The 18,293-nt window shown below is 42.6% G+C and overlaps 1 protein-coding gene across 4 annotated transcripts in view; it reads left to right on the plus strand.

The window, feature by feature from the left end:
• The first annotated feature begins 4,889 nt into the window (after positions 1–4,889).
• Positions 4,890–18,293, plus strand: part of SPAST (spastin) — a 40,847-nt gene continuing 27,443 nt past the window's right edge. For 2 of the 4 annotated variants that reach the window (XM_080914436.1, XM_080914438.1), the window contains exons 1-3: positions 4,890–5,503; positions 13,176–13,262; positions 16,198–16,281. In XM_080914436.1, coding sequence (XP_080770562.1) covers positions 5,095–5,503; positions 13,176–13,262; positions 16,198–16,281 — 580 coding nt within the window. In that variant the 5' untranslated portion in view covers positions 4,890–5,094. The remainder of the gene's footprint in view (positions 5,504–13,175; positions 13,263–16,197; positions 16,282–18,293) is intronic. The other 2 variants (XM_080914437.1, XM_080914439.1) reach the window with 1 other exon arrangement.

The raw sequence follows: 18,293 nt of genomic DNA on the forward strand, positions 1-18,293 counted from the left end.
GTCCTTCACACACATGGCATACAGACATCCACATATGCCAAATAATAAAGAGAGCAGCAGAAACTTGGCAAACAAACCAAAAATGAAAGTTCATACTGGGCCAATCCCAGTACTCAGAGACAGGTGGAGCTCTGTGAGTTCAAGGCCAGCCTGGTCTACATAGTGAGTTCCAGAACAGCCAGTGCTATGTTGAAAGGCCTTATCTCAACAAAATAACAAAAAAGGAGGCTCATTCCTGCCCCAGGGCTAATCATACATACAAACATGCATGCATGCACACGTACATTGCTCTGTTCATATAATGTAAAATATTATTATAAATAATAATATAAAATGTTATTATAGGAACTGTGATTTTTTTAGAATTGTTTTTTAGATTTATTTGCTTTTCTGCTTATAAGTATTTGCCTGAATGGATGTTTGTGGACCACATGTGTGTTTGGTGCCTGTGAAGGTCAAAATGGAGGTGGGGTCAGGTGCTTCAGCTTGTTGTAAGCTATCTTATGGGTGCTGGAAACTGAACCCCGGTCCTTTGAAATAGGAGCTAGTACTTTTAACCACATAGCCATCTCTTCAACCAGGAACTGCAATTTTTATGAAGTCACTGGAACAGATTAATATATTATATTGAATTAATATGTGATATTGGACAAGTAGCAGGCCTTGAGAATCTCAAACTTGTTTTTAAAACAATGAGTTTCTGGGGAACAGGAGTGGGGGGGGGTGATGAGGTTTCTTGTGGAGCCCTGGCTATCCTGGAATTTGCTCTGTAGACTAGGTTGGTCTCTAAATTAGAGATCCCCATCTCCCTCTCTCAACTGCTGAGATTCAAGGCATTTACTGCCAGGCCTGGTTTGATGGTTTGCATTTGCTTGGCCCAGGGAGTGGCACTATTAGAAGGTGTGGCCTTTTGTGTGTCACTCTGGGGGTGGGCTTGGAGACACTCCTCCTAGCTGCCTGAGGATGCTCAGTCTGTTCCTGGCTTCCTTTGGATGAAGATGTAGAACTCTCAGTTCCTCCTGTTCCGTGCCTGCCTGGATACTGCCATGCTCTTGTCTTGATGATAATGGACTGCACCTCTGAACCTGTAAGCCAGCCCCAATTAAATATTGTTATTTATAAGACATGCCTTGGACATGGTATCTGTTCACAGCAATAAAACCCTAACTAATACACCTGGCTAAGAACAAACAGAAAATGACGTGTGTGTGTGTGTGTGTGTGTGTGTGTGTGTGTGTGTGTGTGTGTTGGAATTCTGTAAACCCCACTCCTCAGTTACCTAGCAACAGCCAGGTATACCCCACCCCTCAGTTACTTTGCAATAGCCAGGTATGCTCCGTCCCAGTGACCTGACACTATAAAATGGGCTGTTTACCCCTCTTCTCTTTCTCTTCTGGCTCTCTTATTTCTCTTGTAGCCTTGCTCTCTCTCTTGCTCGCCTCCCTTACCCCTCTTCTTTCCCTCCCCCACCACATGCTCATAGCCTACCTCTACTTTTCTACTCCTCTATTCCTCTCTTCTCTCTCTCTGCCTCTACTACCCTCTTAACTCTCCCATGACTTGAATAAACTCTATTCCATACTATACCGTTGTGTGGCTGGTCCCTCAGGAGGAAGGGATTCCCAATATGGGTCATATCCCCCCACCCCTCCCTCCATCCTTCTCCTACCATTGGTGCCGAAACCTGGGATGTCATCTTTTAACAACATTGGTGCCCCATGTGAGGAGATTAAATTTCTTCAGAACCCTATATCTTTTTTCTTTCAGTTTATGTGTGTGTGTGTGTGTGTGTGTGTGTGTGTGTGTGTGTGTGTGCGTGCGCGCGCATGTATTCGAGCACATGTGATGAGGATGGAGATGAGGCTGGCCTCAGACTCAGATCCGCCAGTTGCTGCCTTCCACCCTAACAGTCCCCCAGATTAAGGCTATTATGATTCAGAAAAAAATACCTGGTGTGTGGGACCAGGGACTGAGGTGCCTGGGTGCACCTCCAGCTTCTCCCAACATTGAACTTTTCTGCAAGGAACTGGGTTGCCCTTCCCCCAGAGGCTGCTCCTTAAATAATCCAGGCATTTTGCCCTTCCTCCTTGCCCCCCTCATAACCCCTCCCTTGGCAATTTCCCTTGTCTCAATCCTTGGGGCCCAAGAAGTAGACAAGAGCAGCTTTTCTGCCTTTAATTTAATCTGGTTTGAAGTGGCTTACTTCACCTGCAGAGAAATAACCTATCACCTGAAAAATGGTTTCTTTGATAACAAAATCCTTTTGAGTTCCCATTTGAATCAAAGTTCAAAGGAAATTCTACACAGACTCTTTATGCTGAATTACTTCTAAAGATTGCCACAGTAATCCCTCCCTATATACTTTACTTTTGACTTTGCCTTCAACTTGCTTTGACAATAAAATGAAGCAGAAATAACTATGTGTAAATTTGCAGTTTATTATCTATACACTCTTGGAAGCATAGAAAGGTATTTAAATGTTTTTCTCCGTCTATCTGTTTGTGTGTTATCTCTCAGCGTAGGCATTTGTGCCACCGTACGGCAGTCAGAGGAACACTTGCAGGAGTTGGTTGGTCCTCTCCTACTGTGCGGTTCTCAGGTATCAAACTCAGGTCATCAGGCATGGTGACAAGCATCAACACTCACTGAGCCATTCTGCTGGAGTCTAAATTATCTTTCTAGAAGCATGTTTCATCCAGTTACATGATGTTTACAATCAACCCCTGGACATTTGACTGAGGTTGTCTAGACCATCCAAACCATTCAGTTGAACAACATAACATAAAGAGCTATAGTATATAACTACTAATTGTCTGAGAATTTAAATACAGAGACATATTTGCTTGAGGGGCTAAGGCATCGACTTAGCAAGAAGATAATGTCAGAAGAATCTACAAAGACTTTGGTAGTGAGGAGGAAGGAGAGGGCATCCCAAGTAAAAGAAAATTACTTAGGACAACTGTGGTCTAGGAAAGAAAAAAAAAAAAAAAGACCTGAGATGCTTCAGAATAGTTCATTCTAGTTAGACTCCTGTATGAGCAGGCAGGAGATGTGTGAGGGCCATTCCTCAGCCAACAAACATCAGTCTGCTGTCAGGCACCGTCCACCACTTATTACACACAGATTTTCAGGATCCCTGAAAGTGATGGAGGATGTCTGTCTTGTTGGTTTAGCTTTGTTTTGTGTGCACATGTGCAATGGGAACTGGGGCGAGCATATGGAGGTCAAACTGGGAGGTCCTGGGTCCTGAACCAAAGTAAGAAAAGTGACATAAGGGACAAATAAAGTGAAGAAAACTGTTGTTTCTATAGTTAAAGACGATTTGTTCTCTCCTCAAATTGTACATATGTTTGTACATCTTATTTTTATTTAATTGACATATGTATAAAACATGTATCTTATACCTTATTTTTATTTACCCATATAAACATATATTTATATGTACATCTTTTTATTTACTTCACACACATATGAGATATGATTTGATTTCACACAACCTCTACTCTATGGTTCAAAAGAAAATCAAGGCTTACTCAATAAAAGGGATTGAAAGGAATACAAATTCAGAATGTGAAAAATACAAGACAGAAGCAAAAAAGAAGGCAGCAGTGGGAAACAAGGGAGGTAATTTTTGCAGCAACCTGTGATGTTTACATTGGTAGGGAATACAGTTCAGCAGAATGCAGGGATTCTCCCATGCTCTCACAGGGGATCTGTATGCCTCACACTAGAGACAACAGACACTTTGTGTTAGTACTCACTCATTTAGGCAACAAGAAACAATTGTGGCTAACTGAAATGTGTGTGTGTTTGTTTTTAAAGATGGGGTGGGAGGAGGAAGAAAGAGAAAAGACTGGATAGTTTATTGGATAGGCTATTTAGTCTAGGAACCCCAAAGATCTGGGAATATCAATGGCATTGACCGGCTCTTAGAGCTTTTAATTTCAACTAACTTGTTTCAAGATGCCTGTTCGCAGGAGTCTGGCTGGCCTACGGTTTGTTTCCTCTTGTATGATCTTGAATCTGTGGAGCAACTGATCGTTATAATACGGGAAATAGATTAGATAGGTAGTCTATGAAAGAGATAAACGGTGAAGGAGTATACACACATCTACGTGCACTCAGAGTGTGGTAACTGTGTAAAACCCAAGAATAAACGAATTCATGTAATCAATCCTGAGATAACACCAACAAGTAATAGGTTGGTTGAAAGTAGGGTTTGTGACCCTCTCGTGGTACTAACTTTCTGTTTAGGATGTCCTGAACTTTGACTCTGCGATTATGTTTCCTTCTCAGATAATATATCCAAATTGCCACTGCCTCTGATACGAACTCAGCTCAGACATCCTTTGCAAAAGACCTATTAGCTCAAATAGTAGAAAGTAAAGATATATAAGAAAATGGGAGTAATGGTGCACACCTGTAATCCTAGTTTTGGGGATACGGAGGCAGAAGGATCAGGAATCGAAGGCCTCCTTCCTCAGCTACAGAAGGCGTTGGAGGCCACCTTGCCTCACACAAAGGCAAACAACCGCTCTGCGAGAGCCGACCAGAGACTAGTGAAGCTACTCACGCCGTAACCCCCATTCATAAATTTACTATCAAAGCTCCCTATTCTGATTCTTCAAAAGCCGAGAAATCTGCTGAGCGACGAACCCCCGGGACTAGCGAAAGCCGAACGGCGCATACAGAACTGTGGTTCCCAGAGAAAGGGGCACAACAGGGGCGTGGGGGGGATGCCGCACATGCGCACAAGCTCCCAGGTTAACAAAGACGGCGGCGTGCGCGCGCGCACCAGAGCCAGACACCGAGGACGTGCGCGTGCGCGGCCGCCGCAGAGAAGTGCCAGCGGGCCAGAGGACAGAGGGGTAGGAGGGGTCGGAGCCACCGGCCGCGGCGGGAGGAGGAGACGGGGTTGTGCTCCTGGCCAGCGGAGGAGGAAGGGGCGGGGCCGGCGAGCGGCGCGTGCAGGTGCCGGGCTCCGCGGGCTCGCGAGCCGCTCCGTGGCCCCCGCCGCCGCAGTGGCCGCCGCCGCTTGGTTGCCGTCGGTCTGCGGGAAGTGGGTTATGGCGGCGGCGGCAGTGGGAGCTGTGAATGAGTTCTCCGGCCGGACGACGGAAGAAAAAAGGCTCAGGCGGCGCGAGCCCGGCGCCCGCCAGGCCTCCGCCCCCCGCCGCGGTCCCCGCCCCTGCCGCCGGCCCGGCCCCTGCGCCCGGCTCGCAGCCTAAGCGGAACCTGTATTACTTCTCTTACCCGCTGGTCGCCGGCTTCGCCCTGCTGCGCCTGCTGGCCTGCCGCCTGGGGCTCCTCTTCGTGTGGCTCTGCCAGCGCTTCTCCCGCGCCCTCATGGCCGCCAAGAGGAGCTCCGGGACCGCGCCGGCGCCCGCCTCGCCCTCGCCCCCAGCGCCCGGACCCGGTGGCGAGGCCGAGAGCGTCCGCGTCTTCCACAAGCAGGCCTTCGAGTACATCTCCATTGCCCTGCGCATCGACGAGGAAGAGAAAGGTACTAGGGGCTGGAGGGAGGCGGTGGCGGGCGGCCCGGGGAGGACGACCTGCGTCTCTTTGCTGCACCCCCAGAGTTGATCTGCCCCAGGAGTCCGAGTCCCCAGAGGCCAGACCCTGCCGTGCGACGCCTAGTTAGTTGATCTTCACCCCTTTCAGGACACCCTAGCTCTACTTTGTTTCAGCACCCCCACACTTGTGCATTAGCCAAATTCCCGTGAGACATCCAGGCGTGCTGGTGACAGTGACAGTTGGCCTAGAGTGTTTCTAACACTGTAAACAGCGTTGCTTTCTCTGAGTTCGGCTTCCAAAAGGTTTTGGCATTGAAGAAGCTGTGTATAAACTTAATGAAAAGAGTTCCGTAGTATTTGGAGAGAAAAAAAAGGAAAAATGTTGTTTTGAATTTGAAAGGGTTAGTTACTTATAATTAGAGCCGGATTTGCCGTATTCTGAAGTTTCATGAATTGTTTTTAATCAATATAGTGAGTCTTGAAGATTTTTGTTCTTATTTAGTTGTATTTCAACTGCTGGTTGCCTTGGTTTTTCTGTATTCCAAGGCACTCTCAAGTTTCTACATTTTAATTTTAAAATGTTAAATGAATGAGTTGGGTAGACAAGCGTGTATCATTATACCATGAAACCTAAAACAAAGGCTCTGCCTCGCTGGAAATGCAGGAGTACTGCATACTTCAGGTTTCTTTCGAGTAACATCTTTTAGCCTTTCTGTGTGGCAGGCATTGTGCAATTCACTTTGCATGTGTCTTTGATCCTCAATGATTCTGAGGTGAGAGTACAGGCCTTTTACAGATGAAATTGCTATTTACAAGATGGAAGCAGATGGCACAAATCTATGCTAATCGTTCATTTTAAACTTGAGTGGAAAATGTCAAGTGGGGTTATTCCTGTCACAGTATACTTCGAAGAAGCCCAGATGCCTGACCCTAACCTGGCTCTGTTAGGGTTTAGGGCCTATGCCGTCAACAGGTCTGCTGTGGACACTGAACAGTCTAGTTCTGCAGTGTTGTTTCCACTCTCAACACCAGAGACTGTGCTAGTGTCCCGGTCTCGTTTAAACACTTACATTGCAGGGCCATGGTTTTGGGGTTCAAAGACAGAGTGGGGATCGAGTTCAAAACAATAGCAGACACAGGAGAAGAATATTTTGTGTTTGTGAGAGCAAGCTGTTCTTTGCTCACGTCATTACTCCTTAGGAACATCCAGCGATCACTTGGGTGGGGTTGGGGGATGGAGAAGGCATTCCTCCTTTCATACATAATATGACAGTAGATTACTGAGGGGTTTGAAGCTGTAGTTCAATGACAGAATGCTTGTGCCAGTATGCTTCAGAGCTTGGATTTACTTCTTAGTGTTTTGGAAACAAAGCCAGCAAGCAGAACTTTTAAAAATTAGCCATATCCATTTTCTGCTAAAAAGAAGTAAAGCTGGAGCTAGTGGTGGCAGCCTGTGCCTTTGATCCCAGCACTCAGGAAATAAAGGCAGGTGGATCTCCACAGAGTGAGTTCCAGGACAGCCAGGACTACACATAGAAACCCTGTCTTGGAAAACTACAAAAAGTGAAGAAAATAAAGCTGGGCTTGGGGATGGGTCACAACACAAGGCTGTAATCCTAGCTTTTGGTAAAAGGAAGACTGCTGTTGGAGGCTACATAACAAGACCTTATTTAAAAAGAAAAGCAAAAAGTAAACTGAATCTGTATTTTCATGGTTTTCTTCTAGCCTAATTTTTTCCCTCATAAAAAATTAAAAAATTTTAGAAAATATGTAGCCTAGCTTTAATTCCATAATTGAAAAAGAGTTCACATTTGAAGTTTGTCAGCCTTTTGGTTATACTTGACAACTCAGAGCTTACTTCCAAGAGAATTTAATTTTCTTTCCACTGCACACATTAGAAATGTCACTTACCAGGCTGGAGAGATGGCTCAGTGGTTAAGAACACTAGCTGCTCTTCCAGAGGTCCTGAGTTCAAATCCCAGCAACCACATGGTGGGTCACAACCATCTGTAATGAGATCTGATGCCCTCTTCTGGTGTGTCTCAAGACAGCGACAGTGTACTTATATATATTAAATAAATATTAGAAAAGAAATGTCACTCACCGAATGTGTGCAGTGCCCATGGAGGTCAGGTGATGGATTTTCTGGGACTAGAGTGGGGTTGTGAGTTTAGTCCTGAGGCCAGCCAGATTCTCTGCAAGAGTGGCCAGTTATCCTTTACTGAGTCATCTCTCCAGCTTTGAATTTTGTAGGCATTTCAACTTCTTTGAAAGAGTGGTAATCTGTGACATTCATGTATCAAATTAAAGAGTGGGTTCAAAGTAGCAGAACAAAGAACAAAGTTAGGTGGCCAAACTTAATATAGGATTGTTCTTTGATTTTGTTTATTTATTTGAGATTATAATTACATCATTTCTCCCTTTCCTTTCCTTCCTCAAACTCTCCCATATGTCCCTCCTTGCTCTCTGTCAAACCCATGGCCTCTTTTTTTTTTTTTTTTTTTTTTTTTTTATTCATTGTTATGGGTGTATATAATTTCATACTGATCAGTGTTTCCCTCCTTCTCTCTCTCTCTCTCTCTCTTTCTCTCTCTCTCTCTCTCTCTCTCTTTTTTTCTCTCTCTTTGTGTGTGTGAGTGTGTGTGTGTGTGGGGGTGACAGGGTCTTTTTGTGTAGCCTTGGCTGTCCTGGAACACACTCTATAGACCAGGCTGGCCTCCAGCTCAGATCTTACTGCCTCTATCTTCTGAGTGTTGGGATTAAAGTTGTACACCACTGGAAAAGACCAGTCCAAGTACTTGAGGAAAAGAGCTGTAGTCATGGGCCTTTGGATTAACTAGAACACGACCTAACATGTTTTGTGTGATTTCTATGGATAGACAAGTATGAGATCTAGATAATACAAATGTGGAGGTTCAGAGGGTGGGGTTTGACTTCTCAGGTTGGTAGTACCTAACAGTAAGGGCTGCAGTGTGCTGTGTGAAAGAAAGTGAGCCGGTTTTTCAGGATGTTGTAGGCTGAGGAATCTGGCAACAAGAACAGAAGTATCTAAATAAAACAGCCCTCGTCAGTTAATCTTTTCCACAATTTTATTTATTAGTGGGTATTTTGTGTGTTTTTCTGAGTGTGCATGGGTGCATATGTACCATAATGTGCATGTGGAGGTCAGAGGTTAACCTGTGCTAATTGGTTCTGTCCTGCCATGGGGGACCCCAAAGTCAAACTCAGATTGTCCAGTTATCAGCCTCATCCTTCTTAGTCATGTAAACATTGGAGCTCACAGTTCCAGTGTGCTGAGTTCATCACTCTCTGGCAAGGAGGCATATGACTGGAGTGGCAAGCTGAGAGCTCATATCTGTCCCATGCACAAGAAGCAGAGAAAATGGGAGTCTTTAAACTCTCAAAGCCCACCAGTGGTACTCTTCCTCCAGCAAGGCCACAACACCTCTCAACTTCCCAAACACCACCAAAGAAGACCCGGTGTATACAAGTGTATAGGGAACATTCTTGTTCAGACTACCACACTATATCATTGCTTAATATTTTTTGTTGGTTTTGACTGTCCTGGAACTCACCATGTAGACCAGGCTGGCCTCAAATTCAGACCCCTATCCACCTGCCTCTTCCTCCTGAGTGCTGGGGTTAGAGGTGTGTGCTTCCACTTCAGGCAGTGATTTTCCAATTTCATGTAATTCAACATTGTACATCATCTGAAACACACAAAAGCCTGTCCAAGTCTGTCTTCATAGACTGAGGGAGAGAGAAGTCAGTGGTTACATTCATTCCTGAAACTGTACATCTACTTCATACTTAGTTTCCTTTCGCTTGTTGACTGCTTTAGCTCACTATGATGGATTACACTGTAGACCAGGCTGGCCTTAAACTCGCGATTGTCAGTCTGCCTCTGCCTCCCTAGTTCTGGGATTAAAGGCATTTGGCACCACCACCCTGCTTAAGACAATTTTAAAAATTATCTTATTTTATAAGTATGGGTGTATATGTAGATGAAGGAATTACTGGGTTCTGTAGCAAACAGGCTTAATAGCATAGGAAACAACCAGGCTCTTTACTCTGTTAATGGCTCTACTTTGTATTAGGGCCAACAAACAGGAAATTTTGGTCCATTGCCTTTTGTATTAGATTGTTTGGGTGGTTTTGTTTGTTTGTTTAGTTGGTTTCTTAGTCACTGTTCTTTCTATTGCTCTGAAGAGACACCAGGACCCAGGTAACACTTATAAAAGAAAGCATTTAATTACAGATTTAGTCATGGTGGGGTTTGTTGAGAGCATGGTGGTACTCACGGTGCTGGAGTAGTAGCTGGGAGTTACATCCTGGTTCACAGACAGAGAGTGAGGCAGTAGTGCTGGTGTTGTCTTTTGAAGTCTTAAGGCCCACCACCAGAGACACACTTCCTTCTACAAGGTCACTTCTACTCCTGCAATGCCACACCCCTAATCCTTCTAATTCTTTCAAACAGTTCCATTCCCTGGTAAATAAGCATTCAAATCTGTGAGCCTGTGAGGGCCATTCTTATTCACATCACCACAGTTTGTTTGTTTGTTTGTTTGTTTTAAATTTAGATACATAGGGGCATTTCTTTGGATTTCTTTATTTGGGTGATAGGAACTGAACACTAGGGCCTTGTACTTACTGGCTTGGCAACCATTTCATCACTGAGCTGCAGCTCTAGACCTCATTTTACTTAAAAAAGAAGAAACTATTTTGGGTCAATGGTTGTGGTGGGGAGCAGAAAAGAGTGGAATGGAGCCTGCATGCTTGCCACAGTGGCAGCCTATGGAAGTCAGCTTGCAGGAGTACATTCTCTGGTTCCATCCTGTGGGTCCTAGGGATCGAACTTGGGCTGTCAGCCTCGGTAGAAAGTACCTTTACACACTGACTCATCTTGCTGGCCCTCATTATAGTTGAGACAAGGTCTCAGAAAGTTTCCCAGGTTGTCCTTGAACTTGTGATCCGGTTGCCCATCTGTCTCTTGAGGATCTGAGTCACACTAGCACGTGCATGAACATACAGAAACAAAGTTAAATATGTGTCCATTAAATTATTTATTTATTTATTTTAGATTTCTTTTATGGATATGATTGTTTTATATGTGTTTATGCCTTCTGCCTGAGCAGGTCAAAAAGAGGACATCAGAACTACTGGGATTGAAGTTAAGGGTGGTTGTATGCTACATGTGGGTTCTGGGAATTGAATCTCGTTCCTCTGCAAAAGCAAGTGGTCCTAACTGCTGAGCAATCTCTCCTGTCCCAGTTCAGTCCTAAAACTAAAGAATGTTGCCAACCAGAGCTTTTGTATCAGCATTAAGAGTGTAGACTGATGCACCAGTGAGAGGGCTCAGCAGGCAAAAAGCACCAGATACTCAGGCCTGGAATTTAATCCTCAGAACTCAGCATTGAAGGACCTAGCTTCTTAAAGTTGTTCTCTGACTTCCAAGTATGCAATGTGGCACTCACATGTCACACCCCAATAATAATCATCTTTAAAACATAAAATGATGCAAGAGAGCATAGTTTGGGTTTGGAGATAAGCTTGCTTAGCATGAACCCAAGGCCATGGGTTCAGTTCCAGTACCACAAAGAAAAGGACAGGGGCTGGAGAGGTGTCTAAACAGTTAAGAGTACATACTACTCTCTTCAGAAGGACCCAAGTTCAGTTGCCAGCAACCATGTTCTGTGTCATATCTCCTTATCACTCTAGCTCCAGGACAGTGGATGTCTCTGACCTCCGCAGGCACCTGCACTCACCTGCACATACTCACACAGACACTTTTAAGTAGTAAGAATTAAAATTAAATAAAGGAAAAGAAGATAGTCTACTGCAGTGGTTCTCAATCTGTGCGTTGCAACCATCCGAAAATACATTTTCTCTATGGTCATAAGAACCCCCATCCATAAATTTATTTTTGTTGTTACTTTGTAGTTGTAATTTTGCTACAAAGCATTGTCTCAGTTTCTAAGAGATTGAAAAGCACCAGCAAGATTGATGAGCTGGGCTATCCAGGCCCTACATGGTAGAGAGAACTGACACTTGCCAGTTGTTCTCTGACCTCCACAGGGGTGTTGTTATAGGGGCACAGCTGCGCACACAGCACTAAGCAGATAAGTGTAATTAGAAAAAAAGGTCAATAATAAAAAAGAATGTGTATAGGTTAGAATAGCTCTATTAAGCATTTGTCCGTGTGGTGAGTGGAAGACCTGATTCCTCACTGGGTTCAGTGTATATGCTGGAGAAACTGCAGATAGGTGTTAGGGATGCAAGTATGGAAGTTCGATAACAACTTGTGGGAATCAGTTGTTTTCCTTCCACCATATAAGTCCTGTGTATCAAACTCAAGTTGTCAGCCTCAGCAGTGGGCACTTTTTTCTTCTAATCTGTCTCACCAGTCCTTCAGTACCTTTTAATATAGAAAATAGCTGAAGTACCAGATTAATATACTATATAGAGATATATATATGTATGTATGTATATATGTATGTATGTATATGTAATCATAAGTGGAGGGTCAGCATTTCAAGGTCATCCTTAGCTATATATGTATTTTAAGACCAGCCTGGGTTATATAAAACTTCATTTCAAAAAAAGAAGAAAACAGGAAGATAAACATTCAAAGTTTCAGTTGGTTTACAATAAACTGAGGAAGGCTCTTGTAGCCTAGTCTAGCCTCAGACTTGCTCTGTAACTGAGGAAGACCTTGAGCTTGTGAACCTCCTGCCACTGTGTCCTTGTTGATTTATAACAGGCTTTAATAATTTCTTTATGTGCCATTATCAAGTGCTTTACTTACTCTACTAGTTGAGTGAAAATTGATACGGTGAGAAGTAAGGAATTGTCAAGTGCACAGGTTGACTGAGTTGGGGGATAACAAGAGAAGAGAGGCTGGATGGTGGCACACATCTGTAATCCCATTTCTAGGAGGCCAAAGCTACAGATAGATCTCTGTGAGTTCAAGGCCAGCATGGCTTGTACAGTGAGTGCTATATAGAACCTTTCTTAAAAAGGCAGGCAGGGGTGGGTCACCGGGGGAATAGAGAATACTAAAATAATTTCTTAGTTGTATATGGTATCTACAGAAAGATTTCATTCTATTTTGTGTTTGGAAATGCCAGACATGATTGTGTGACCCTTTAATCCCAGTGCTCAAGAGGCAGGGGCTGGAGGATCTCTGTTTGAGGCCAACCAAGTGTATAGAGTCAGCTTCAGGGCAACCAGGGCTACACAGAGAAACCCTGTCTTCAAAACAAAAACATCCTAACATTTTGGGCTAGAGAGATGGTTCAGTGGTAAAAGGGCTTAAATGCCAAATGATGATCTGAGTTCAATCCCCAGGACCTGTATGTAGAAGGAACCCAGTTCCTGTGAGTTTTTCTGACTCCCATGTGCATGTTGTGGCAAGTGTGCTCCCACTCACACACACTATCAGTAAATAAGTGTAATTTAGAGAACCTAAAATTGTGAGAAACATTGAGACTGTAGTCTCCCTGTTGAAGAGACATAGATATTAGGATAGAAGTCATGGTAGGTGATACTTCTCAGCCTTATTATCACAGCTCTTCTGGTGTCGTCTCTCAGTATGATACCTGGGGCAGTGGATGTCACATTGTCATGTTCGTGCATATACAAATAATGTTTTTATTTTTAAAGCAGGACAAAAGGAACAAGCTGTGGAATGGTATAAGAAAGGCATCGAAGAACTAGAGAAAGGAATTGCAGTTATAGTTACAGGCCAAGGTGGGTAATATGTATAGTTTCTATTGCACCCCAAAGTCTACAGTAGTCCCTCCTCCAAATCCTGACTTTTTGGAGAAACCTGCCAGGGCTCCTGGTGGAGTAACCTGTACCGCCAAGCCTGAGTACTGTGCTAATACCGGGACGGCTGCCAAGTGACCAAGGGCCGCAGCACTTACAGCTTGGTAATCATGACAAGGGTGCGATAGACCAGGTAAGGTGAAATGTTACTAATTCTACACACACTTCAACATTTATCCCTTGTTTAGTTTTGCAATTCTCCACTTATTTCTTTTGCACTGTAGGTGATCACAGGTAACTGAAAGTTCTAAAAGCAGATTTGCACAAGGGCGGGCTGAATTTACATAATTACCCTCTTTTTAGATCTTTTTACCTTAGTGAATGTATTTTATCTCTTTTTTTTTTTTTTTTTAAGATTTATTTATTCTTTTATGTTATGAGTACACTGTTTCTGTCTTCAGTCACCAGAAGAGGGCATCAAATCCCATCACAGATGGGTGAGCCACCATGTAGTTGCTGGGAATTGAACTCAGGAACTTTGGAAGAGCAGTCAGTGTGCTAAACTGCTGATCCATTTCTCCAGCCCCCATATTTTATTTCTTGATGTCATTGCTAATATTTGTGCATATATAGTATTGGCTGTTCTAAAAGTAAATTCAGTGAAGTCTCAAACATGGCTTCATATACCAGGCAGGCAATAATGCACTCTATGGTCCTTATGCAAGTATCAATGAGTGATGAGCTGGTGATCAATTACTAAATAGTTGTTAATCAGTCACGTGTTGTTCCTGATTTTGAAACCTGATTTATTGTTTGTTGTTATGATGTTTGTCTCACAAACTACGAAATGTCCCATTTCTGACTATATCCCTAGCCTGGTTATGGATTTTATGGTTTTTAGTATGTGTTAGCTTATAAATAAGGCACATGCCTTTACTCCAAGCACTAGGGAGGCAGAGGCACGTAGGTCTCTGTGAGTCCAAAGCCACTATGGGCTATATAATGAAACCCTGTCTCAAAAAAAAGGTAAAATAAAATAAATTGAAAATGTCTTGTTTTGATTTATGTTTGACTCTTTTAAACAAAACAGTTTGGTTTAAATTAATATCAAATTTGAGTTATGATCTAAGCCAGCACTTGTAAGGCTGTGAGTCAAAAAGATCTCAAGTTCAAATTCAGACTGGGCTATATAGTGAGACCTGTAATCGGAAACAAAACAGAAATGAACTTAAGAGTCTAATATCTATGTAGTTAACATTCATTGGATACTTATTGTCTCCAGCAGTTCTCTAAATGCCTTTACAGAGCGTCTGCATTTTACTGTATTTCTGTGCTTTGTAGCTACTGTTCCTGTCCTTATTTTCAGAGGAGAAGCATAATGTACAGAGATGTAATTTGACTAAGGTTTCACAGCTAAAAAAAAGTCAGGATTTGAACCGAAGCAGCTGGATGTCAGAGGCTGAATTCTTTATTCTCCTCTCTTCCTCATCTTCCTTTTCTTCCTCCTCCTCTTTTTATCTTTATTCTTTGGTTTTTTTTTTTTTTTTTTTTTTTTTTTTTGTTTGTTTGGTTGGTTGGTTGGTTGATTTTTTTTTTTTTTTTTTTTTTTTTTTTTGAGACAGTTTTTCTCTATGTGGCCCTGCCACTCCGTAGACCAGGCTGGCCCTAAACTCAGAGATATACCTGCCTCTGCCTTCTGAGTTCTGGGATTAAAAACATGTGCCACCATACTTGGTTCTTCTCCTCCTCCTCCTCCTCCCCCCCCCCCTTTTTCTCTTTCTCTCTCTTTTTTTAAGATTTATTTTTATTTTAAGTGTATAGTAATTTTGCCTGCATGTATATTTGTGGGCCATGTCTGCCTGGTACTTACACAGGCCAGAGGAGGACATTAGATTCCCTGGGACTAGTATTACAGAACGTTGTGTAAGCCACTGTGTGGGTGCTAGGGATAGAACCTCGGTCCTCTGAAAGAATACCCAGTGCTCTTAACTTCTGAGCCATCTCTCCAGCCCCTGGAGGCTGAATTTTTAATAGTGTTTTGACTGTTGTGTACCATGTGAGCTTTAATATCAAAGTAGCATTGTGCTTAACAGCAGGAATGCATCATGATTCACTTCCATAAAGCTGGTGGTAGGACTGCAGAGATGGCTCAGCAGCTAAGAGCACTCAGTGCTCCTCCAGAGTTCCTGAGTTCAATTCCCAGAAACCATCTGTAATGGAATCTGATGCCTTCTTCTGGTGTGTCTGAAGAGAGTGACAGTGTACTCACATACATAAAATAAATAAATGTTTTTTTTTAAAAAGCCAGTGGTATAGACCTTCTATGGCCTTTTGATGTTGACCTTTCAGGTGCTGGAATCATAGGTGTGCATTGCACTGGTGTCTTTCTATTTATAACATTTCTTTAGTTCTGTTGTTATCTTAGTTCAGAGATTGAAGTGTGAGGGAAAATGTCATGGGGTCCATGAGATATGTATGAAGTCCATGATACTGCATTAGATTTGAAGCCATCATGAGGAGCTGTAGCAGATAGTTTTTGAAGTAACATGTCTGTGTATTTATATGTATATAAATAAGACAGGTTCACACTGAATTCCAGGCTGGCTTTGAATTCACAGTCTTTCTGCCTCAGTCTCCAGAGTTGTAAGTTTCAGGTGTTCTTCGCCTTCTACCTCCTTCCATTTTACTCTGTAGCCTGGGGTGGCTTGAAACTCATAGATCCTGACCGACTTTGAACTGACTCAGTCTTCCAAGTCCTGGGATTAAACTGTGACACACTTAGCCAACCTTTAACTTCTTTATAAAGAAATATTCTGATTCTGCGTGAGGGTAACTGTAGTGACACATTTGAAACACTGTTAGTAGGGAAATGTAGAATCTTTAACTAATTCTTCCTTTGTTTTTTTCTTCCATTTAGGTGAACAGTGTGAAAGAGCTAGACGCCTTCAAGCCAAAATGATGACTAATTTGGTTATGGCTAAGGACCGTTTACAACTTCTAGGTATTAACTAATGTCTTCTCTAATTACTTATGAAATACACTTGAAATGTTTAATGCCTCTTACATTGTAAAAGGCTGGACTCTTCCACAGTTCAGTGATGGAGCACTTGCATAACATGTCCCAGCCCTATGCTCAGTCTCCAGTTCCACAAGAAGTGAGTAGGTAGAGTACATCAATAGTTTCAGTTCTGTTTGTTTGTTTTTAAGACAGGGTTTCTCTGTGTAGCCCTGGCTGTTTTGGAATTTGCCTTGTAGACCAGGCTGGTCTCCAACTCATAGAGATCCACCTGCCTCTACCTCAGGGGGCTGGGATTAAGGTGTGTATCACCACTGGGCTATACCTACCTCTCCCCTTCATATTATTATACAACAAATTCTTGATATAGTTTATTCCACTTACTGTTTTTCTCAAAGATACAGATTCTTTTAAAGTAAAATGAAATATGATCATCACTGAAAAATATCAGTAATTAGTTTTATTATTTGTTTATTTTGAGACAGGATCTTGCTCCATGATCTTGTCTGTCCTGGAACTCTATTTAGACAAAACTGGCCTCTAACTCACAGAGATCCTTTTGCCTATGCTTCCTGGATGCTGAAATTATGTGCCATCATGCCATTTGGTAATCAGTTTTAATATCAACCACAACAGGTACAGAAATGACCAGTGTCCAGGTTTGTTATAATTTAGTAACCAATATTTGTAGCATTATATTATTATTATCATCATTATTATTTGATACAGGGTCTCACTGTGTAGCTCTGGCTGTTTTTTAACTTACTATGTAGACCAGGCTAGTCTGGAACTTATAGAGATTTGCCTGCCTCTGCCTTCCAAATGCAATGATTAGAGGATTGTACCACCATGCCTAGGTAAAGGGTTCTAAAGAAGATATATATGGTAAGATTTTTCATCAGTGAGGTGATTCATTGGGAATTAGATGTGAGGAGCTCAGGGAAGCTGCATTAGTCTGTAGTACCTTAGTCATTTTAAAAAGAAGCATTAGGGGGTGGGGGAAAAAAAAAAAAAGAAGCATTAGTCTCTCTCAGTTGTTGGAGCAGGGATAGAACCCAGGGCCTTGTATACACCACTCAGGTCCTCTACCGCAGAGCTACATCCTCAGTGCTTTACTAACAGATTGACTGAAGCAAGGCCACAGTGTCAGTGGGGTGTATGTGCGTGTGTGCGTGCGCACAGGCCTGTATATTTACACAGGTAAAATTGTAAATTCTATCTCTATACCTATACTATTATTCCCAATCATCAAAAAAGCTAACATTCTAATTTCTGCTTGTCTTTATTATATAATGAGTTTCTGGTAATGAGTGTTTGGGTTAATAAAGAAGATACTTAACTAGATTTTTTTTCTAACTTATGCTTTTTCCAACACAAGTTAAGTTGTTTCTCAGTATTTTGATTTAAAGAGCATTATCACTGAGAAAAATCAGATGACCTACCTCCAGTTAACTGAAGTAAATAGAAAGGACCCAAGGTATTATTGTATCAGCCACTTCTAGGACACAAAAGCTGCACACTGCTTTGTGCTTTGTATACAAAGAGTAGCTGCTATTTAACCTGTCCTAGAGGCTTGTGATACTGCACTGTAACCCAAGCATGGTGCCTACTTGTCTGACTTCAGGAATATAAGTCTAAAAGTTTATGTGTATGTTCCGCTTTCTTTGTTTTGTTTTCTTGTTGGGTACTGATAATTAAACCAGAGCCTTGCACATATCAAGAGTGAATTTCATACTGAGCTACATATATCTAGCCCCTGTGCTGCGTTTATACATGGATTCATTGGCTTGCTGGTACAGAAAATAAACTTAATTCAGCAAAGCATTTTTGGAAACAGGTGATCCATTATTTGAGTGAAACAGATTACATACCTCATGTATGTCACCCTGCATGTAGGTCACTACCAGGGGTGGGGTGGGGAGGGCTGCTCTGCTGCTGGAAGCCATGGTCAGTCCTTTGTACTCTGGGTGGCAAGCTAAGACTCCCATTTGTGTAGG

Source organism: Micromys minutus (assembly GCF_963924665.1).
Source record: "Micromys minutus genome assembly, chromosome: 1".
Lineage (NCBI taxonomy): Eukaryota > Metazoa > Chordata > Mammalia > Rodentia > Muridae > Micromys > Micromys minutus.